The sequence below is a fragment of the Daldinia loculata genome (genome assembly GCF_022478755.1).
Source record: "Daldinia loculata strain CBS 113971 unplaced genomic scaffold F4817scaffold_23, whole genome shotgun sequence".
NCBI lineage: Eukaryota > Fungi > Ascomycota > Sordariomycetes > Xylariales > Hypoxylaceae > Daldinia > Daldinia loculata.
Window position 1 is genome coordinate 148122 of NW_026054877.1, and position 23884 is coordinate 172005.

The 23884-nt window shown below is 47.9% G+C and overlaps 4 protein-coding genes across 4 annotated transcripts; 2 read left to right on the forward strand and 2 right to left on the reverse strand.

Moving 5' to 3' along the window:
• The first annotated feature begins 57 nt into the window (after positions 1-57).
• On the forward strand, positions 58-9134 carry F4817DRAFT_336903 (pre-mRNA-splicing factor spp42). The gene has a single exon (XM_049303225.1). It carries the CDS (start codon positions 337-339, stop codon positions 8710-8712), a length of 8376 nt encoding a protein of 2791 aa, XP_049159248.1. The 5' UTR covers positions 58-336; the 3' UTR covers positions 8713-9134.
• Positions 9135-12182: 3048 nt separating this feature from the next.
• F4817DRAFT_336905 (uncharacterized protein) lies at positions 12183-16158 on the forward strand. Its single transcript, XM_049303226.1, has 3 exons — positions 12183-12933; positions 13072-15409; positions 15484-16158. The coding sequence occupies exons 2-3, from the start codon at positions 14714-14716 to the stop codon at positions 15637-15639; spliced, it is 852 nt and encodes a 283-aa protein (XP_049159249.1). The 5' UTR covers positions 12183-12933; positions 13072-14713; the 3' UTR covers positions 15640-16158.
• A 19-nt stretch (positions 16159-16177) lies between these two features.
• Positions 16178-16797, reverse strand: F4817DRAFT_336906 (uncharacterized protein). Its single transcript, XM_049303227.1, has one exon. The coding sequence runs from the start codon at positions 16741-16743 to the stop codon at positions 16303-16305; it is 441 nt and encodes a 146-aa protein (XP_049159250.1). The 5' UTR covers positions 16744-16797; the 3' UTR covers positions 16178-16302.
• A 465-nt stretch (positions 16798-17262) lies between these two features.
• Positions 17263-17648, reverse strand: F4817DRAFT_101042 (uncharacterized protein). The gene has a single exon (XM_049297338.1). The coding sequence runs from the start codon at positions 17550-17552 to the stop codon at positions 17295-17297; it is 258 nt and encodes an 85-aa protein (XP_049159251.1). The 5' UTR covers positions 17553-17648; the 3' UTR covers positions 17263-17294.
• Between the last annotated feature and the right edge of the window lie 6236 nt (positions 17649-23884).

Below are 23884 nucleotides of genomic sequence, written 5' to 3' on the forward strand. Positions count from 1 at the left end.
ATAAAGCTTGTTATGTAATCATTTCAAGTCTAATCCCCGGCTTGCCAAAGTCTGGGTGGGGACTAAAAGGTCATAGGAAAAATTGCCCCTACATAGTTTAACCTTTGAGGGATTCCATCACTTTAACAACTTTAATCTTCTTTTCGCGTCGGTCAATCAGGGAGACGACGCGCCCGACTACGACCTTAACTTTAATTTCCCATTTCAGGATTGCTAGGAGCCAACGCTTGTGTCTGGCTGTATTTGGCGTCCCTAGCATCCTCGCGCGATAGATCGCGCCGCGTTAGCGACAGCATCTAAAAAAGTCGCGTAATTTCGATATTCATCAACTTGGAGATGTCGTCTTTCCAACCTCCTCCACCTCCTCCCGGATGGGGACCTCCTCCGCCGCCTCCTCCTCCACCAGGTCCCCCATCAGATTTTCTTCCTCCACCGCCTGGAGCTCCAGCTCCTCCCCCCCCTGGATACCGGCCTCCAACCGACCTGCAGACCGCGAAGTTTGCGCAGAAGAAGAAGGAATGGCTTCGAAATCAGCGAAATCGCTTTGGCGAGAAGCGTAAGGGAGGCTTCGTGGAGACCCAGAAGGCTGATATGCCTCCTGAGCATCTACGTAAGATCGTGAAGGATATTGGTGATGTTTCTCAGAAAAAGTACACCAGCGACAAACGAAGCTATCTTGGTGCGCTAAAATTCATGCCGCACGCGGTCATGAAGTTGCTGGAGAATATGCCTATGCCGTGGGAATCGGCAAGGGAAGTTAAGGTGTTATACCACGTCAACGGGTGCCTCACGCTCGTAAACGAGATTCCTCGAGTTATTCCGCCCGTATTCCACGCGCAATGGGCCACGATGTGGTTGACCATGAGAAAGGAGAAGAGTGATCGAAGACTCTTCAAGAGGATGAGATTCCCGCCGTTTGATGACGAAGAACCTCCGCTGTCTTGGTCGGAGAATATTGAGGACGTAGAACCGTTAGAACCGATTCAGATGGAGCTCGACGAGGAAGAAGACGGTGCCGTTTATGAATGGTTTTATGACCATCGACCCTTAGTTGATACCGAGCACGTCAATGGACCGAGTTACAAGCAGTGGAATCTCACATTGCCGCAGATGGCAGCGCTTCACCGACTGAGTCGCCCGTTACTAAGTGAGATTGTCGACCAGAACTATTTCTACCTCTTTGATTTGAAGAGTTTTCTTACCGCCAAAGCGTTAAATGTTGCATTACCCGGCGGTCCTCGGTTCGAACCGTTGTACAAGGATATTGATCCGAACGATGAGGACTTCGGGGAGTTCAACGCCATTGACAGAATCATTTTCCGCTTTCCCATCCGAACCGAGTACCGGGTCGCCTATCCCTACCTTTATAACTCCCTTCCCCGAAGCGTCCAGTTTAACTGGTACTCTCACCCCCAAATCGTGTACACTAAGTCTGAAGACCCTAATCTACCCGCATTCCATTTCGACCCTATGATTAATCCCATCTCCTCCCGCTCGGTTGCGCCGAAGAACATCACCATTAGCCACGAGGACGAGATATTTGGCGCCGGGAATCTCGAAGAGCCCGAAGAGGAAACTTTCGAGCTGCCAGCCGGCGTTGAGCCTTTCTTAGCCGATGAGGATCTCTACACCGAAGACACGTCATCTGCTATTGCCCTCTGGTGGGCTCCGTTCCCATTCAATCGTCGGTCTGGTCGTATGGTTCGTGCGCAAGATGTCCCGCTTGTGAAGCAATGGTACCTCGAGCACTGTCCTCCGAAGCAGCCCGTTAAAGTCCGAGTATCGTATCAGAAGCTTCTCAAGACGTACGTCCTCAACGAGCTTCACAAGAAGAAGCCGAAGGCGCTCAATCGCCAAAGTCTCTTGAAGAGCTTGAAGCAGACCAAGTTCTTCCAGCAGACGACGATTGACTGGGTTGAAGCTGGTCTTCAAGTTTGCCGGCAGGGATTTAACATGCTGAACCTCCTAATTCACCGGAAGAATCTTACATACCTCCATCTAGATTACAACTTTAATCTTAAGCCCGTGAAAACACTAACGACGAAGGAGCGAAAGAAGTCGCGATTCGGAAATGCTTTCCATTTAATGCGTGAAATATTACGCCTGACGAAGCTCATCGTCGACGCGCAGGTACAATATCGTTTGGGTAACATTGATGCTTTCCAATTGGCGGATGGTATTCTCTACGCCTTCAACCACGTTGGCCAGCTGACTGGTATGTACCGTTACAAGTATAAGCTCATGCATCAGATCCGGTCGTGCAAAGATCTGAAGCATCTTATCTATTATCGGTTCAACAGCGGGCCCGTTGGTAAGGGCCCTGGGTGTGGTTTCTGGGCGCCTGCCTGGCGTGTCTGGCTCTTCTTCATGCGAGGCATTATTCCTCTTCTTGAGCGGTGGCTTGGAAACTTGCTATCGCGTCAATTCGAAGGACGCCACAGTAAGGGTGTAGCCAAGACCGTGACCAAGCAACGCGTTGAATCGCACTTCGATCTTGAACTCCGAGCCTCCGTAATGGCCGATCTAATGGACATGATGCCCGAGGGTATCAAACAGAATAAGGTTAACACTGTTCTTCAACACTTATCCGAAGCCTGGAGGTGTTGGAAGAGTAACATTCCATGGAAAGTCCCCGGCTTACCTGCACCCATTGAAAATATCATTCTCCGCTACGTCAAGTCGAAGGCAGACTGGTGGATTTCCGTCGCTCACTACAACCGTGAGCGTATCCGGCGAGGTGCTACTGTCGATAAGACGGTCGCGAAGAAGAACGTAGGTCGTTTGACACGTCTTTGGCTTAAGGCCGAACAAGAGAGGCAACATAACTACATGAAGGATGGACCTTATGTATCGTCTGAGGAAGCCGTGGCGATCTACACAACCACGGTACACTGGCTTGAATCACGAAAGTTTACCCCGATTCCCTTCCCAAGTGTATCGTACAAACACGATACGAAAATATTAATCCTTGCTCTCGAAAGATTACGAGAGGCGTACTCCGTGAAAGGCCGCCTCAACCAAAGCCAGCGAGAAGAGTTAGCTTTGATTGAGCAAGCTTATGACAGCCCGGGTACTACTCTAGAGAGGATTAAGCGGTTCCTGCTCACGCAACGAGCCTTCAAAGAAGTGCAAATTGACATGAACGATAATTATAGCACTATCAATCCTGTTTACGACATAGAGCCGATAGAAAAGATCAGCGATGCCTACCTTGACCAGTATCTTTGGTACCAGGCCGACCAGCGACACCTCTTCCCCGCCTGGATCAAGCCTTCGGATTCTGAGGTGCCGCCCTTACTGGTGTACAAGTGGGCCCAGGGCATCAACAACTTAGAAAAGGTTTGGGAGAGTGCGGATGGCGAGTGCAACGTGATGATTGAAACCGAGCTCTCGAAGGTCTATGAGAAGATAGACCTCACCCTCCTTAACAGACTCCTGAGATTAATCATGGACCACAACCTGGCAGATTACATCAGCTCGAAGAACAACGTCCAGCTAACTTACAAGGACATGAATCATGTTAATAGTTACGGCATGATACGCGGTCTTCAGTTCTCTGGTTTTGTATTCCAATACTACGGGCTTGTTCTCGACCTCTTGCTCCTTGGCTTGAACCGAGCTAGCGAAATTGCCGGCCCACCGTCCGCCCCTAATGATTTCCTTCAGTTCCGCGACCGTGAGACGGAGACCAAGCATCCTATCCGCTTATATACAAGATATATCGACAAGATATGGGTCTTCTTGCGTTTCTCGGCGGAGGAGTCGCGAGATCTCATCCAACGGTTCCTGACAGAGCAGCCCGATCCAAATTTTGAGAACGTCATCGGTTACAAGAGCAAGAAATGCTGGCCGAGGGATTCCCGCATGCGGTTGATGAGGCACGACGTCAACCTTGGCCGGGCCGTCTTTTGGGATTTGAAGAACCGTCTCCCTCGATCTGTTACTACAATTGAGTGGGACGATACCTTCGCCAGCGTCTATAGCCGTGATAATCCAAACTTGCTCTTCTCCATGTGTGGATTCGAGGTTCGCATTCTGCCGAAGATCAGGAATCAGAATGACGAGTTCCCTATCAAGGATAGCGTTTGGTCTCTCGTGGACAATACCACGAAGGAGAGGACGGCGCACGCCTTTTTACAAGTTACGGAGGAAGACATTCAGAAATTCAACAACAGGATTCGTCAGATTCTTATGTCTTCAGGATCAACAACCTTCACTAAGATCGCCAATAAGTGGAACACAGCCCTCATTGCGCTCTTCACATACTACCGTGAGGCTGCTGTATCGACGGTCAATTTGTTGGATACCATCGTAAAGTGTGAGACCAAAATCCAAACCCGAGTAAAGATCGGATTAAACTCAAAGATGCCGTCACGTTTCCCTCCCGCTGTTTTCTATACGCCAAAGGAGCTGGGTGGTCTCGGAATGATTTCTGGTTCGCACATTCTTATCCCAGCTAGCGACAAGCGCTATTCGCAACAGACGGATGTTGGAGTCAGTCACTTCAGAGCTGGCATGACACATGACGAGGAGACACTTATTCCAAATATTTTTAGATATATCATCCCGTGGGAAGCTGAGTTTATTGATTCGCAGAGAGTTTGGACTGAGTACTCTCAGAAGCGATTAGAGGCAAACCAGCAAAACAGACGTTTGACCTTGGAAGACTTGGAGGATAGCTGGGACCGTGGATTGCCTCGTATTAACACTCTGTTCCAAAAGGACAGAAGTACACTCAGTTTCGACAAGGGCTTCCGAACTAGAAGCGAATTCAAGATTTACCAGCTCATGAAGAGCAATCCCTTCTGGTGGACGAGCCAGCGTCACGACGGAAAGCTTTGGAACCTAAACGCATACCGTTCAGATGTCATCCAGGCCCTTGGCGGTGTCGAAACGATCCTTGAGCACACCTTGTTTAAAGCCACGGGCTTCCCCTCTTGGGAAGGCCTGTTCTGGGAGAAGGCCTGTCTTGCTAAAGGGACAAAGCTACTACGATACGATCACACTCAGATCGCTGTTGAGGACGTCAAGGAGGGAGATCTGCTTCTAGGTCCCGACGGAACACCACGACGCGCTTTCAATATAGTCAATGGCAAGGATCGTCTCTATCGTATTAAGGTCGGAGGCCGTCAGGAGGACCTCGTTGTCACGCCAAACCATATTCTAGTCTTCTATAAGAAGGGTCTTACTAACGAGGGTGGGGAATCTAATACTCAAGGACATAGACGAGTGTATAATTCTCATGAACACAAGAAATTCGGTCGTTACCATGCATCGCCATTACAAAAATCTACCGTTCCAGCAGCCAGGCACTACGAAACCGTCGAGATGACCGCCGCAGAGTTTGCAGCCCTAGAGCCAAAGGAGAGGAATCAATACAAGCTCTTTAGATCTTCTGGCTTCGAATTACCCGAAAAGGCTGTACCAGTTGACCCGTATTTCCTTGGCCTCTGGCTTGGAGATAAAACACGTGCCAGCACCACAAAACAGGCCAACTATGAAGCAGAGATACGAAAATTCTTGGTTAGATTCGCGGTTGAGCTCGACCTTTATGAAAATTCCGACGCCGACTTAGACCTCCTAGATATAATTAGTGAGGAAGAGGAGATTAGCTCCGGAGAAGAAGACGACTCTGAGGATCATAACCACCAGCATATTATTCGTCTACAGACTGGCCAGCGAACGTATGGAAGTCTGCAACAAGAAGAAGCAGAGCAGTTAGCTAGTCGAATTGTTAACGATACTACGGATACATCAAGCATCGATGCACTCCTCCAAGCCCTCGGCAAATTTGGCGTCGACCAAAGATGCATCCCTTCTCTATTTATGAGGAACTCACGATCCGTTCGTCTCGCTGTTCTTGCTGGCCTACTCGACACCAACGGCTGGTATGTTTCTCCTGAGAACGTGTTTGCTTTCTGTCAAAACAGTCCCGGGCAGTCGGCTCAGTTTTGGGATACTGTTTCCCTTGCACGTTCGCTAGGTTTTAGTGTCTTCACTAAGCAGCAACACTCTCAATTGCTTGCTGAGATATCTGGAGACCTGAGTGAAATCCCATGCCTCCTCCTGCGGAAGATAGGGGCTACACAGTTCATCCCTCAAACCCATAGCTTTGCTGTCAAGGACATCACTCTTGAAACAGAAGCTACCGAATGGGCAGGTTTCCGAGTCGATAAAGATCAGCTCTATTTGCGGCATGACTATCTCGTGCTCCACAACAGTGGTTTTGAAGAATCCATGAAATTCAAGAAGTTAACCAACGCTCAGAGATCCGGTCTAAACCAGATCCCCAACCGTCGATTTACGCTTTGGTGGTCGCCTACCATCAACCGAGCAAACGTTTATGTCGGTTTCCAGGTCCAACTAGATCTCACAGGTATCTTCTTACACGGTAAGATTCCTACCTTGAAAATTTCCCTCATTCAGATTTTCCGTGCCCACTTGTGGCAGAAGATTCACGAGTCCGTCGTAATGGATTTCTGCCAGGTGTTCGACCAGGAGCTAGAGTCTCTTGGAATCGAAACGGTCCAGAAGGAAACCATCCATCCTCGAAAGTCGTATAAGATGAACAGCTCCTGCGCAGATATCCTGCTTTTCGCTAGCAATAAATGGAACGTCACTCGCCCGTCTCTTCTGCACGACACTAAGGACATAATCGAGCCTACCACAACCAACAAGTTCTGGCTTGATATCCAGCTTCGGTATGGTGACTATGATTCTCACGACATTGAGCGCTATACTCGTGCGAAGTATTTAGATTACACTCAGGACAGCATGAGTATATATCCTTCAGCAACGGGTCTAATGATTGGCATCGATCTTGCTTACAACCTTTACTCCGCCTACGGACAATATTTCCCAGGTCTAAAGGTCCTGGTACAACAGGCTATGGCTAAAATCATGAAAGCTAACCCGGCACTCTACGTTCTCCGCGAGCGTATCAGGAAGGGTCTCCAACTCTATGCTTCGGAGAGCAATCAAGAGTTCCTCAACTCTCAGAACTACTCCGAATTATTCAGCAATCAGACAAAGCTCTTCATCGACGATACCAACGTGTACCGAGTTACCATCCACAAGACCTTCGAAGGTAACTTGACCACGAAGCCAATCAACGGAGCAATTTTCATCTTCAACCCCCGAACTGGTCAATTGTTCCTGAAGATCATTCATACTAGCGTCTGGGCTGGACAAAAGCGTCTCGGTCAGCTAGCCAAGTGGAAGACGGCTGAAGAAGTTGCAGCTCTCATCCGATCGCTACCAGTTGAAGAACAGCCGAAGGAGCTTATTGTTACTCGTAAAGGCCTGCTAGATCCTCTCGAAGTTCACTTGTTAGATTTCCCGAACATCTCCATTCGAGCGTCAGAACTGCAGTTGCCCTTCCAGGCGGCAATGAAGGTCGAGAAATTAGGTGATATGATTCTCCGTGCTACGGAACCTCAGATGGTTCTGTTCAACCTCTACGATGAATGGCTTAAGAGCATCTCGTCATACACGGCGTTCTCTCGTCTTGTTCTCATCCTACGTGCACTTCACGTTAACCCGGACAAGACAAAACTCATTCTACGACCCGACAAGACTGTTATAACTCAAGTGCACCATATTTGGCCCACGTTGTCGGATGAAGACTGGATCAAGGTTGAAACACAACTACGAGATTTGATTCTGCATGACTATGGAAAGAAGAACAATGTCAACGTCTCCAGCTTGACGAGCAGCGAAGTCCGAGATATTATCTTAGGTATGGAGATTTCTGCGCCGTCGATGCAACGACAGCAGGCTGCGGAGATTGAGAAGCAACAGCAGGAGCAGCAGCAAATTACTGCCGTTACTACGAAGACTCAAAACGTCCATGGTGAAGAGCTTATCGTTACCACCACTTCAAGATTTGAACAAGAGAAGTTTTCGTCCAAGACGGAATGGCGTACCAGAGCCATTGCTACCTCGAACCTACGAACCCGAGCCAACAATATCTACGTCTCGTCCGTTGACAATGATTTGGACGACATCACTTACGTCATGCCTAACAACATCCTGAAAAAGTTTATTACTATTGCCGATCTTCGTGTACAAATTGCAGGGTACCTATATGGTGTTTCTGCGCCAGATAATGACCAAGTCAAGGAGATCCGTTGTATTGTCATGGTTCCTCAAATAGGTAACCTGCGCTATACCCAAGCGCCCCACCAACTGCCGCAGCACGAATATCTCGCGAATATGGAACCTCTCGGTGTGATCCACACTATGGCCGGCAACGAACTTCCGTACATGTCTGCGGTTGACGTCACGATGCACGCCCAGAACCTCGACCGGCATCAAAAGTGGGACAAGGAAAAGACCGTGACGATTGACGTATCCTTCACGCCCGGCTCCGTCTCCCTATCTGCTTGGGCGTTGACCCCCGCGGGATACCGATGGGGTGTCGAAAATAAGGATCTCGGCAGCGACTCGCCGGCAGGATTTGCAACTTCTATGGGAGTCAAGCGCAAGCTTCTGCTCAGCCCGCGGTACAGAGGATTCTTCCTCGTACCGGAGGACGGAAAGTGGAACTATAATTTTATGGGCAGTAACTTCATCGGCCTAGAGAAGAAGCCGGTACACGTCAAGCTTGACACACCGCTGCCGTTCTATAGCGATCAGCACCGCCCCGAGCACTTCCACGACTTCACGGAGATGGAAGACCCGGGTGTTGACAGAAGCGACAACTTTGCTTAATTACCTTGGCTATTTTGAGGGGTGGCTATGGAGGGAAGAACAAACCGCCATCTATGAATGGGAGATGATAATAGGAATAGGGATGAGATGAAATGATGCATTACAATAGCATTTCCAAAACCGGCGATGTGATTGGTGGTGGTGTGCTTGCTAGTATTTTTCTATGGCGTTTAAGAAAAATGGATTGAATTACGAAGTTCGGGGATAAAGGCTCAGCTCTGACCTAAGAGAGCATTGATGTAATTTTTTTTTTCTTTTCCCATATTGCTATTTCTATCTGCTTACCTTAAAGGTATTATGCCGGGTCGGTACGTACCTCATTGTAACATCAGCTACATCAGCTACATCTTATTATATGTAGTACCTTATGTATACGAGAATGTGATAATACCCCCACAACCATGGACTCGGAACCGAAAGTGCGTGTGCGTGACTTTGCGATCACCATTATTCCGCATTGCGATATAATTTTGTTCTAAAAGAAGCTTGGGCCCTCTTTCCCCTCCCCAGAATCCTCGAGGGCTGAATGCTACCCAGGTTCGGCCCAGGTACCTATAAGGCATGTACCACGCCGAGCTCGTGCCCGCCCGTCAATTATCAAATGAGGCGGATGTGGAGATCAAGGCTGATGATAGCCTGCACGATTTTGACAGGTTGCCCGCTCGAGCATCGATCTGGATTGCACACCCGACTCTGGGGTGGAGTAGCGGAGTTTTAGCGACCAAGTTAGTTCGGTATATCATAGATTTTTCTTGATGGACGACGTTATTAGCTCAGGCCAAACCCGGATGGGGAATGTAGATGCGGCGCAAAGTGGTTAAGAAAGCGGCCGCAGGAAGTTGGTTACATAGAGGCCGTCCCTGGGCCGGTTGGTCGCATATAGTCTACTACCGTATGCAGGCACTTCGCATGAAAGCCAAGCTCTAGGTATCCTACTTCCTACCCCCAACTTTCGCGCTGATGAACGCAGCGGGGGCTCGGCGGCGAGCAAGAGGGAAAAAAAGCAAAACTAGAGGTCTCGATCGCTGCCCAATCCCGTAGCGATGTGTACCTAAAATCCTACGAGCTCGCTCACTTAAGCGCGATAGATGGAACTTGATAACCCCCCAGCCGCCCGTAATCCCTAATCGTAGAACCGGTAAATCCTCCGCGCTGGGCTGGCAAGTTCTCCGAGCCTGGCAACTAGCTCGTCGTCCTAGCGCGGGATGAGCACGCACATGTACTTATACTATGGGACGGGTTAGTTAGTAGCTTAATAATCGGCGGGAGGGAAAGACGAGTGGGGGGATGATAGGTTGGGTGAGTTTACAAGGGGGGCGGGCTTTGGAACGAAATGCATAATTGGAGATCAGTGACTGATTGGGAGGGATTCATTCTCTTCTCGCCGCAATGGAGATGAAGAGCTGAGATGAGAGCTGCCAGTTTAAGCAAGGAGCTTGGGACACACGTTGGTGCCGAAGTTATGGCGCCGCCGAAATGGGCATACTAAATCGAGCGAAGAGGGTATAAGAAAGCAAATTGCTCTTCTTTATGCGTTCATGCGCTCATACCTGGACTCTCGTGTAGATCAGGTTAGATCCTCTTATGGATCTTATTAGACATTTGATCTATTGCTAGCTTAGGCTAGTTAGTCGTTCTAGAGAGTCCACTTTGTAACGTCGTATATACTGACAAGCTGGGGAAAGGTTACGTATGTAGTCCTGTCATCGTATGTACCAGTACGGAATACAATATCTAACCGGATCTCTGGGCGAGCGAGGGTCGTGAACGTTGCGGAGATTTTCTAGCCAGGGCTACATAGATAGCGCTGCAGGCTGTGTGTACTTCTGTACTTCTGTACTTCATACCCGCTGTCCATGCGCAACAGTCTGACAGTTAAGGTCTGTGATCCCCACAATGTACCTAGCCTGTCAAGGAGTGTTTCCCCAGTGGGATGTGCATTATCGACATGGTTATTCGGCACGCAACCATCTGGAGTGAGGCTGACCTGATGCTGAATACCTGACGCTGTATAACCATTAACGATTCAAGTAACAAACGGAGCTTCCCGGTTCTTATAGAAAGGCAATAATACCGATAAAGTAAAGAGTTGCCAGTTTGCTTTGGTTAAAACCTAACGTCGAGTTACTTTGGACGTAATATCAGAGTCATGCAACTCATCTGCATACTAAAATTTGTTGAGATATCCAGCGATGCTCCGTGTAATAGCGGCCAGTCCGATACAATCTCTCCTAACCACAGTTGAGCTTCAGCTGTAAGTGCCGATACTCGATGCTATGTAAACCAGCGGTATAGAGAAGTGGGTCTTTGGTATAACACGGAGCTCCAATGTGAAAGTGGAGCTTGAAACGGTCCAAAACATGAAGGGAGACGGAGACGGAGAACATTGTATCCATTACGCGTCTCAAGAATAGAAAACTACAACCTTAGAATCTCCGTAAAAAAAAAATTAATTGAATCTTGATTACAGGCATTCCGTAAAAGGATTGTTGTCTGATGACCAGCTACCCGGTTGTGCAGATCAGGAGACACGGATGTTGGTGGTAACAACTTGCGAGCGTTAGAAGATAGAGCATTGATGAACAATGCCAACTCCTCACCGACAGGTAGATGGACTCCTGTCGGAGCTAAGCGCTTAGAGAACCGAATGCAGCATCGTATCGCATCGCATCGCATCGCATCGCGCTACAGCATTACGCTATGATAAGGAAGTAATGCATAAACCAAGACAAATGTCCTACTCGTAAATACCTATCAAATGAGCTGCGTAAATAAATTTACTTCAACTTGAAGCTATCTCCAGCCCCGCGACGCTACACGACAGACAAGAGAGCTTTAAATTGGCTGCATTGTCCCTTGCGTGCATGCAAAGCAGGACATGCTATGGGCCGCAGCGGTCCACCCAAGCGGTCGGATGCAGGTAGGGGGCCGAGGGGGGGGATGAGACATAATGACAGGGCTCTTGAAATAGAATTCTTCTAGAAGAAAGGCCGAGAAGACCGTAATTGACAATGCGTCCTATAATTAACATGCCAATGCTTGCGCTTTATCCGAAAATGGAGATAATGCTCTATTTGTCTTCGTTTATGTGTAATGCGTCGGTAGTTGTAACTTGTAAGAAAGGACGGAGTTGGGTCTCAGGGGTAAGGGGAACCTACATTTTGTTCTATTCGTTCAGAAACTACAGGCGCCTCCATCTCCGTATGCGCTTTCCTATTCTCCAAAAGAACAAACAAACAAACAAAAAAGATTCAAAATGTTTGATAGTGCTGGGATCTTAATTCTTTCCTTCCGTGCACAAAGCAAGGTATGGGTAGCTATCGAGCTGAGAGCTAGAGCTAGAGCTAGGTAGCTATACACTAGGGGATTTCTAATAATAGCCCGGTTGAGCACAGTTCTGTACCTTACCCTCGGATTAGGCCCGAACTTTACGTATTATGTACATGTCTAGCTAAACTTTACTTTCCGTACCTGCCTATACGCAGATCGCTCGCAATTTCCGATCTTGCAGTTCTTTCTCTACGACTTCCTTGACATCATTTCTCTTAGCTGTGATTCCACTTTTGCTTCTATTCCTCAATTATCAATTATCAATTATCAATTGCCAATTGTCAAACTTCCATCTATGCGCTTCTCGTTCGACATCGCAACTCCGCACGGACTAGTACCAGACGAGGCGGCTCAGACGTCTGAAACACTCCTGGTCACGCCCTAGAAGCAATTTCCATTCTTCTAGAAGCCGACATGATGGTCAAATTGCATAATTGATCTTTTGATTGCTTGGAAGTATTGAAACGTGTTTTGTTCATGCGAGAGCTCCATCCCCGAAGCTCCTGTCCTTCTACATAGGTTCCTCAGCTCTACACCGTTGTTCAAATGGCCTAGCCTAACCAGCCTCGACGTCCCACCGCCTATTGGACCTCCCACGTCAATCGCATTGAATCGCGCAATATTACGATGCCCTAGAACCGGGATCCAGAGAATTGGAACCACTTGCCCCCAATCTCTGGACCGTCCGCTAGCATTCGGCGAGGTACCATTTCTAGATTAACGGTACGATGACGACTTTTAGTCGCTTGACATGTACCTTAGACGAGAGAGGACTAGGAGAGAGAATCGTGTCCAACATGACCCTGCTTAGCTATCCCGCCAAGTATCTCAAGCCCCATCGCTCCCGCTTGGTGATCCAAGCATCATCATCATCATAGTATCTCCCGAAACGTGAGTCTGCTAATCTCTGTTGGCTGTTGTTATTTCTGTTCCCATCTCCATCTACGACCCCCCTTTACCCCTACCTCTAACATATCCCTACACGTCCCAGCATAGCTCGATAAATCTGCTGACATAGAAACCACATAGAAACCAGGTCCCAGTATACATGGGTGTTGCGACTTCGAGGTCGCCAGGTCGCCTGCTGCGCTGCCAGATTACCCTGGGAGCAGACCGTTAGTGGCTCTAGTGTCATACTTTCCCTTGTTTTTTGCTCGGCAATCTGTCAAACGCGTTCTGTGGCTACTTGCTACCTTGCCAATTTCACTCGCCCTATGGCGTGTCAGGGATCAGAGCTCTCTTAATTCTTATTATAGCCCACCCCAGTTCCAATATATCCCCTCCAAGCGGACGAGGGAGAGAGTGACCCATTCCTTTCTAACTGCCCTAGCAGCCGAGCTTGGGCGCGCCACTTAATACACGTAAATACACATCCAGTACATCCAGTCAACCGGCATTCTGACCCTCCGGGGATTGCCCACTGCCTTGGCTTCCCTGGTTGAAAAAAAAAAGGTTGAACAGGGGCCCATTCTGTCGTGAGCCTGGGTGCGGCCCACCTCGATAATTCGCTTGTCATGCTCTACAGACACTGCCCAACTGCGCGGTAGGTCCCGTTTCAGCTGTTCATTTCTCTATTCGGCCGTCTCGTTTTGTAAGCTTCTATGCGTTTTCCAGACGTTCCTCTCTTTGGAATTACTTAGACCTTTGGCAATCTTATTTGGGGAAGAACTCGACCAGGGTCACAAGAAGACAACTGGTACTTTCTCACCCTGTCAGTGTCCGAGTACCTCACCCGTTGTGGGTTTATCGTTGCCCCAGTTGCATCATAACCTCCGGCTGGGGTATCTTCTATATCCGGCAAGCTGACCATGGCATAAGATCACCAAATTATGCTACCGTCATCGCCGGGCGAGGTAACCGAATCTCCACACCCGTTCAGGAACGATACTTGTCTCGCACATGGCAAATCAGGCCAAGTGCTTTAACTTGTGGATGAAAAAAGAGAGGTAGTTCTAGGTTGTCATAGTACTTGCGGGTCGTTCCCTAGCTCGTCCATGCCTGGACAGAAACGAGAAAAGAAGATCAGACGATATAATGCATCCCTTGCCCGCTGCTGTTCATTTTCCACTTTGACGTTTTGTTACCATATAATAGACCCAGCTAAGGAATCCAAGAAAAAGGACGGATCCCCATACTCTCGGCCAAGCTTGGGTGCCAGTGAGCTGTTAAAGAGTCTACGCGGGCTGCCCCGAACTTGATTTTTATTTCTTTGGCTTACGGATATTCGCCGCCCTGCAAGACGATCTTACCTTAACACCACACAATCCTACAACGTCCCGCACCTGACCAACTCACCGACGACTACTACTGCACCAGCATATGTACTCGGCTGCTGGGCAAGTAAGTGCTCAGCCTACTAATTATTCAACCCCAATCCGACAGGACGGGCATCATCATCGATCCCACGCGCGAGACTCGCCCTCCCAACTTACAACCGCCCGCACATCAGCAGCCCCGAGGGGCTCCAGTCCATCAAATTCTTTCCATACAGACTCCGGCGACCGTCCAGAGCGGTTCGCTCTGGCGGAACCCATGCATCGACGGCACGCTGGCGGGCAACTATCGAGTAGGACCGGACTACAATGTCGATTACTCTCCACAAGAATCGCATCCGGGCGAGCAGAGTCAGTCTCAACACGCATACGACACGCATCACCACAGAGGAAATCCAATGCAGCACGCGGGACACGGGAGTTTACATGAATCAGCGCAGTCGCACTCTCACCACACCATGTCGCAGCATCACCCCACCCATCACCACCAGATCCTAATGGATCCGGCGCATCTCGGCGGCCATCCGGCCGCTCGCCATATGGCTCATCAGCCTTCACACTACGGCCCAACACAGTCGCCTCACTCCGTGGTTGGTCCGCCGTTATACCCGGCTATGACGCCTACTCAGCCGCATAGCGCTGGGACGAAACGCAGTCGTCCAGACGACCTTGACTTATCCGGCGGGATGTCTGAACTTGAATCAGGCGATCTAGATAACATGCAGCAGTCTATGGGAGCTCCATATGCGCAGTCTTCCGGCGCAGCTCCAACTCACCATCATCACCGTTTACCAGATCAAGGGCCGCCTTCGAAGATGATGAGACGCGAAGGTGACGGAAGCATGGGGGCCGCTGGGGGTGGCGCTCCGAGCGTAGTAGGACAAGCCGGAATGCCACCGCCGGCACCGAGGCCAAGAGGGCCGAAGCTAAAGTTTACGCCGGAAGATGACGCACTACTTATCGATCTGAAGGAAAACAAAAGCTTGACGTGGAAACAGATTGCCGACTTCTTCCCGGGGCGTTCCTCGGGTACACTCCAAGTCCGGTATTGTACGAAGCTCAAAGCAAAGACGACTCAATGGACAGACGAGACAGTAAGTTCACCTTGACTAACGTGCACAATTTACGCGGGTTTGCCGGCATGCGGATGTTAATTACAAATTTACAGGACCAAAAGCTTCGGACGGCGCTTCAAGACTACGAAAACGAGAAGTGGCGCTTCGTTTCCAACAAAGTTGGCCCCGGGTTTACTCCTCAGGCTTGCCGAGAGCGGGCCGCGCAGCTTTCTGGAGAGGTGGCGGATGTTGGGGAGGAAAACTTATAGCAATCAGCGTCCCCGCCAGGAGTTTCAGCTCCTGGGGCTGGGGACACCATCTATCCGCAGCAGCTTCAGGGTTGAGGTGTAACCAGAAGCGGACGCCACCATCACCGACACTCTGGGATCAGAGTGACAATAAGACGGACACGACTCAGCACCGTCGTCGAATACCATAATACGTTACCTTACATCGGAAGCCGTGAGTTAGGAATTGGCCATGAAATGTTGTCGACTCGGCAAAAGTAACGAAGAGAGGGGAATTCTACCATGCCTCTACGACTAATTAGCCTTGCGGAATTACCGATCTAAAACGCGCGACGCATCAAGCATGTTTACAAACACATATTTACTATTATCACCAATGGAATACTGTACAACAAATAGTAATAGGCCAGGGTTTTACCTTCTCCTGGTCTCCGGGGCGGATACTTGCTTAATACTAGAGATACCAAACTACGACAGGCATGCCTTTTATTCGTAATATTGACACATTGACGACTAAAATCTAGAAATCATGGGGAAAGGGGAAGGGGGTTGGGGGGGTGTTGCTTTGAAGCACGTTTGATTTTACAAAATAACTCAAGTCAATACATTTACTACGCATGCGCTTCGAGACGACGAACGCTTCTACTCTACTTTGTCTTTTTTTCGATCACCATCGCCACATGACTACGACGACAGTACCCTAACCGAAGCAGGGGGTACGAGGATCATACCTAACGGAAGGAAGACACTACAGATTATTTTTACGTTGACCGCAACTTGGCGGCAGGCTCGGGCAGATTGGGAAACGGGGATCCGAGAGAAGAACAACGGATTGAGGAGTTGGCAGAAGATACCCACGGATAAAAAAAAAACCATACCAAAAGTACAACAGGGCACGAGAGAGAGAGGGAGAGGGAGAGAAAGATGTGCCTCACCGTACTTTTCGAGAAGCACGCCTAGCCATGCTAGGTAAAACGTTTCGGCCAAAAGACTTTTCGGCCCCATTCGAGTGCGTAGGAGCAGCATGAAAGGTTTGGACACCGGTGAAAGAGAACAGCTAGGAGATCGTGGGCGAAAGCCAATGAGACGCCACCGAGGAAAGGCAATCCGTATACGATATTTCATGACTAAACTACCTTCTGATATACTTAGTACCTTAATAATAATTGCCAATTGGCCGTAAGGTCTTCGCGATATTCCCACTGCGAAGGTCACGTTTGCCATGTTTGAAACGTTCTAACAATGACATGCAGTGGCGGCGGCGGCGGTGGTGGTAGAGGTGGTGCTGGTGTTGAAACGGCCCGCATATCAGGTACTATGTTTTAGTATCGTTATTAGTATCGTTAGTATTGTTAGTATTAATCTCGACAAGGCCACGAAGCAGCACGTAGTAGATTTCGTACCGACTCGTGTTACATCGCGACGAGCTTACTGCGGAGCTTGCCCATCGAATCCCGTCCCGATAAGGAACGAGAGAGTCCAGGCGATGAATTGTTGTCATTGTTGTCTATAATACCAGCCACTTATTTGTGGGCACGAGATTTTTTTGCCCCCCCCCTCTCTGGAGACCCCCCCTGGAAAGTTTTCGGGCGTGAAACATGAAGCGTGTTGTGGCTCTCTCTCTCTCTTTCTCTATCTTTCTCTCTTACTGTTCCTTTTCGTCTCTCTCCCTTCCCCTAACTCCGCAAAAGTAACCCCCTACCACTTACAAGCAAAGCTGATAGATGCCTAAAATCTACATACATACATGACATTATACGCAGTATACGCATTGCAATAGGCTCATAATTCACACAGGCTGTGCTGTGCTCCAGGGCCATGCGGTTTCTCCGTAGGTACCCCGGCGACAAGTTGATACTGTGCATGAAAAAGGGAAGTAAAGCCAGAGCAAAGCGGAGCGGGAAGATGAGGCGGCGCATGCCATGGCATAGCATGGCTTTACCTGTTTTTTCCGCCAGCTTGCCAGATAACGCAGAAATACTTACCTACACGCATACATACGTACATACGTACATACGTACATACAAGTAGCCTCGGGTTTCGAAACTCAAAGAGCACGCCTCCTTAGATGGGCGCTATGGCCTGATTCCGGAAACCGGATTCACCGCCTTGCGGTCCGGCATTGTATGTATGTATGTACATATATACATACACACATACACACATACCACATATGTATTACACATATATACGCGCAGTCGTGCGTGCAAAAAGTCTCGACTTGCTTTCACATGTATAGCATACCTAAGTACGGTAGACCGGTAGACACACCATGTACAGTACCTTCGAACCGGAGATACAGTAACAGTAACAGTAGCAGCCAGCAGCCAACAGCCAACAGCCAACAACAAGGAAGAGAAAACGTGCAAAAAAGAAAGAAAGCTAGGTACCACGTTCTCTTGATCTGGGAACTTCGATCTACAGTACCCTTCAAGAGAGCTGCACGCTAATCACGCCGGCTCTTGTTGCTTCTGGGATGGGTGTTAGAGGGTTGGTTCCGAGGTTCGCCACCGAGACAGCGGATTGGTCCTGAGCAGCAGTTGTGTTAATTGTCTTGTGTGTGTCCGTGTGCCTATGGTTTATGGTGTGCGTAGTGTGTGGTGTGTGCGCTGTCATTGTCACATATAACATGGCTGCGATATAACCCCCAAATCCACTATTCCTAGTCTTCCCTGCGAGTATAGCTGCTGTTCTCCCACCCTCCAATGGTTCAGCTTCCTGGCTTTCGGCTGCCCCTGGCGCGCAACGATTGCGGAGACCGCGGGGAGTCGAGATGTTCGAATTCGTTCATGCCGTTGGCCGGCCGTGGTGTGCATGGTCTCATATAGATTCGAAACTTACACGTACTCGCACAGAAAGCATTACGGAAGGCTCTTACACGCTACCGATGACATGCAACTCGACCTCACATCCGTCTTTTCCCTCTCAAAGAAAGATGCCTCTTGGAGAAGCTGTGTATGGCGGTGCTACTCTGACATCTACAAGCAATACTACCAACGCGGTAATATATCCTTCCGCCGTTAGGCTGTTGTTGTTGCCTTAGCCTTAACTTGAGGTAATGCCCGTCAGCTAGATTCGGCCGGGACCTCCTGATCTAGAATCCCGGCAGACGGCTAGTCAGGTACTGACAAGTCTCCAGGTGTTTGTTGACTCAAGTAACAGCTGTCTCGTCTTGCGGTGAGATTATGTCTCTTTTGCATATAGCGCCGCCCATTTTCCTCTGTTGGCGGAGACATTGGCATATTATTCGTCCGCCATGCCCAGTGACATGTTGTACCGGTTGTACCGTGCTTCATCGCTTGTTCTGATACGCACGTGGTATCCTAGAAGCTATCTACGAGGGTACGCCATCAAGATTCCCGTAGCATTAACCCACCAACTGTCATTTGGGATAAATATCCATGCCCAGAAATCCATCTCGGGAAAAGAGACGTTATGCCATGTTTTTAATGGTTTATAATTTGAGTCGGGTCGGATCGTATCATGCATGATAAAGTAAAAGACGAAATGGGTATGACTTTTAGGAAGCTCTGCGAAGCCATAGTTGGTGTAATATGTTGATAAGTTCGGTCGGCGTTTATCTCTCCAAGACGTGTAGACGCAACAGGGTCAGTAGATCCCTGCTACTGCTGCCATTGTCGTTGCAGGATCTCCAAGACCTTTGCAGGCTTTGCAGTAACTTAAGCATGGCGACCACGATGGATGGCTGATTTACCCGTCGCGTACCGTGCCGCCCCTGTTGTCAATGCTGACGTGGTTCTGCACAGGTTCTGCACAGGTTCTGCACAAGCGATATACGCTACCTAGTAATATATTCCAGCGGTGTGGGATCTCGTTTCAACTGCCGCCGGCCTTATAGTGAGGGGTCCTTAACGAGCGCCCCTGTTGCTGCAGCTCATAACAAGCCATCATTTACACGTTTAGGGGAATTTGGCTGCACGAAAGCCATGCTGCAATGTGAGCATGGATGATGGCTAGGTCTAGCCTGCCATTCCATCTAGCCTGCGATTACCAGCCAGTAAGGTCTCGGCAATGCAGGCTGCAGTATGCGACGCATTCCCGCCGTGTCAATTGACTATCACACCTACCTTAGAGGACAATGCTGGGACGTGCTTGGGTATGCTAGGGGATAAATAACATTAGGGGACCATATGGGGCTTATCGCTTCCGGCATCGTCTCTATTCACAAGTTAGATTAGAGTTGAAAGCTCGGATCTCTTGGGGCCAATATGACAGAATCCGATTTAGTAGCGCACAGCAGATTCCGATCGATCCGGATCTGTCATGTCAAATCGCGGCGCACGGAGGTCTCCTAGGACCTACCTAGTAGCCTTAGCATCTAGCTGTCATGGTCCCATCGACGGCTTTCGAGATTAAAAAGGCTGAGCAATGTCTCCATGATCGGCGCGAGTCTAAAGACCGAGCTTTTCGACCGCTTTTGGGCTTGCTTTATGCGCCACGCCATGCATGTATAATTGGCAATGCTGTTTGATAGGTAGTTGAAGTCCTAACTTGAAAGGGAGCCGAGCTACGGAAATGAGATAATTGCTATGTATGTTTGCATAGCGCGTCTGAATACCGCCCAATTCTTTATCTAAAGTTGCTGTAAGTGCTTTGGCGAGTTGAGGCTGAAAATCGGATCTCCTCATAAGGAAGTCTTTTCCGTTTGATTGGATGGTGATCCGCTCGCGGCTCCTAGCGAGAGCCCGGCTGGCCATAGAGATACTTCAAGACAAACCGTTCAATCTCCTCTTAGATTGAAAGGCCCGGCTAGACATTGTTTAATTGTGCTCATAAGAACAGATAAGACGTTGAACGACAGTATCCGCTCCGATCTGCACAACCAATCGGAGATTTCCATTTGACATCGTCATATGCAAGACACCAATATCGTGTTGCAATGCTCAGATCTGATTGTATGTGGTTATCGCGATGAGACCCGTGGAGACTTAGCTCAATCGAAATCTCCGACTTCATATCCACAACGCAAATGCAGCATAGAGCTTGCTATAGAGATTAGGAAGCTTCTATAAAATTCAATTTACACGAGGCTCGATTTCCGCAGGCGTGCTTAGGCTGGCTTAGGTGTATGTTTAACTAGCGCATCTAGATGAATGTCGTAGACGTAGATTATCCCGATTCCACAAGAGATCTAGAATGTTATAAAAAAAATTTACCTGATACCGTGTTTAGACCCTCACTTTAGCAGGCCGAAACGTGTAGGCTCCATCGGGGCTGCGTAGAGTCAGTGTAAGGACATAAGAGGATGCAAGTTTCTTTAGCATTAAAAAAAAACCATTGCAAGCTGACATATGCTCTGAAGTCCCTCGGGACGTGATCGCTGTATAACTTGTACGCGTCTAAAAGCGGTCAACCGTCAACCTGAGAGTTTGCGCAGTGTTTTACAGCGTTCGCGCAACGAAGATCTCAGACTTTAGTGTAGAAGAGAATATTACAAGGCCGTGACAGGGTCAGCCCCTTGGACAAGCTTGTGCATTAGTGTTCGTCGGGCTGAAAGGGCGACAGGCCCTATCTGACTCTTGAGGCCTAACGAGCGAAAAGGGTGATGGTGTGCGAGGTAAGACGAGGCGTAGTATTTGTTTGCCTAGCCTAAGCGTTTTATTAGTACCTATTCGTACTTGTACTTCTCTCTGTAGTGAAGAGTCCTAGGCTGATGGAAAGAACCGTGCCAGGGAACGGGGGGGATATAATACGCATGTTAAGTTCTCGACCCTGTCGTCGACGGCCTATATCGATCTCGTATTAATGAAACCTCCACGCCTCACCAAAAGGCAGGCTGTCTAGGTTCAATAGCCCGCGGCCGAGGTAGCTCGCCCGGCTCCACGAAATACTCACGAAAGCTCACTTCCCTGACAGCTTGCAGGCAACGAGAGGATTCTCGGCGACTTAGAAACTATCAGTCGTAGAAGGATGTGATCCTCTGCAGCTGCGACCTGACAAATTCGCATTTCCGAGTTTATGCGACACCATGCAGTGAACAGTGGTCGACCCCATTGTCAGATACAGCCAAACAGGTTTGGTTGACGAGGTAGAAGTATGGGTGCATGGGCAGAAGGCGAATGGGATCAAGCCTAAGACTTCCTTGCCAGGCCACAACTTCTGCCGGGCATCAGTTCCACACCGGAGTACTTCCATCGCATAATTGTCTCGGGGATGACCTGCCAAATTCGACAAAAGCTGTGGGTCTCTTCGTTTGGGGGCTTATTGTCGTGTGCGAGAAGGCAGCGTCATGCCACGATTACATAGTACATTCTCACACCCCTTATTAGCTTCCCCGGGTTTTCTGAGTGATAATAGTGCCGATCTCTGTTATAGAGCCTAGGCTGATGTATCAAGAATTGGCCCAGAGTTGTAGTGGTAAGCCTTACAATTGAGATCAGTACGAAGTTGTATTAAGAAAAAAGTATTCGAACAGAAGTTTCGTCTGTTTAAAAAAAAATAGTTCTTCTCTAGCGTATGTTAAGGTTTGGCCTTTAGCTAAACCTTATAAATTGTTACCTAGTATTTTCGTTCCTTCCACATTGTAATTGGTGAATAATAAGTTGTGCCTGCCTATGAAAATGATTGTTCAGTCTATAAGAGCTTAAACCTAAAGTAATTTAATAATGAGCAACTTGTCTCTCAGTACCTAAGGTATAGGAGCTACTTGACTTATACTCTTAACTCGGTGAGCAATATTCTTCTAACCTTATTCACTTCGAAGCTTCATGACAAAACAGTTATAATTTCTCTTTTTTTATGTACAATAAGTCTACTCATCATTACCCATTACATAATTCCTGTTCAAATGTAAGAACGGCAGAAAGAGGTAAAGAAAGGAAGATCAGAACTCATAAAATATTATATCAAAGTCTGTCGCATTGATTCCGTACTTAAGGCCTATCTTGCTTAATTAATCAATTTTAAGACCCAGTCTTCCTTGTAACTGAAGTCGAAGGCCTCTATCATTTTGCGACACATAGTAACGTAAAATAAACTACAACTATTACACTACCAAGCAGAGAATATCACCAATTCCCAGGCTCCCATTTTAATACAGGTACAAAGCCCACAGCAGTTTAATCCTTATTTACTTCCTTGTTTCTTATATTCGAATCAAATTCACTGTTGGTTAATGTAATGTTTTAAATACACCATCTTCAAGATTTTAAATAGGCATCAGATTAACTATGTTGATCTTTTCTAATGCCAACTTTACTATTTTAGATATACGACAACAGTAGCTATATACTGACTAGTTCCACGAAACTATTTATTAATAGCCCAGGTCAGCATCCAAGACGAACTACTGTTATAATAGACAATAATTAGGTTAGATTTCGAACCTTTTTAAATCGACCCCTTTCTTGAATCAGCAACAGGCAACAGGCAACTACTACATGTACATATAACACTCAATTAATCATTGGCATATTAAACGAGATATCTAAAATCTTAACACAGTATACCTAATATAGCTATGAGATTATATAGGTTAGTTCAGGGTTTTTTGCGGGATAGCAAAGTTATTTTCATGCTTTCTAGTTCCACCTCGTGACATAAACAGCCAGTGTATAAACTTCAAAGCTAAGGGTAAGTTTTAACTACTTCGTTTTTCTTAGTTTAAATGTACCTAGTAATATAAGACCTTAGTTTATAAACGGAGAGAAATAAGCCTTTCTTCACAAGATCACGGATATATAGTCTCAGCTGTAGGTTATTTAACATCTCTATCAATAAGCTATACTACTCTCCTAATAGTCGCCGATGTATTAACTTGAAGAGAGTTGCATACCGAATCTAATAAGGCAGACAACAGTATTGAATCATAACTTTTATCGTTTCTTCCCGGAACTTAATAGAAATGTTAAATGCACCATAAAACTACTGACTTATAAGTGTATGCATATACCTAACATTCTGCTATGTCATATACTCATGGTCAGGTATGTTCTCAAATATTGATATTTTATACAACAGGAACCTATTCTAAATTATAGGATGGAGTATAAAGTGCCTTTTATCTATGAGCCGAGCAAGGAAAGGAGGGAATGCGTCGCCGCGCGAATAGCTACGGCACTACCTGAATCATCCAGAAAAGTATTAATACTGATATACAAGCAAAATCTTCAACATTGATACCCCAGTAGCCCCGGAGTAAGTCACAGTAACAGTAAGTCTCTTCAAGAACACGAACACCGTAGGAACACATTACAAAGGGGACTCATATCACTAATTAACAGCATTGGGCTAGCATAAAAGCTCT

Coding starts and splice junctions, on each gene's coding strand:
- F4817DRAFT_336906 (XM_049303227.1), bottom strand. CDS start 16,743: ATGAAATATCGTATACGGATTGCCTTTCCTCGGTGGCGTCTCATTGGC.
- F4817DRAFT_336905 (XM_049303226.1), top strand. CDS start 14,714: ATGCAGCACGCGGGACACGGGAGTTTACATGAATCAGCGCAGTCGCAC. Junction 15,410..15,483: donor CTCAATGGACAGACGAGACA/GTAAGTTCACCT, acceptor ACAAATTTACAG/GACCAAAAGCTTCGGACGGC.
- F4817DRAFT_101042 (XM_049297338.1), bottom strand. CDS start 17,552: ATGCTATGCCATGGCATGCGCCGCCTCATCTTCCCGCTCCGCTTTGCT.
- F4817DRAFT_336903 (XM_049303225.1), top strand. CDS start 337: ATGTCGTCTTTCCAACCTCCTCCACCTCCTCCCGGATGGGGACCTCCT.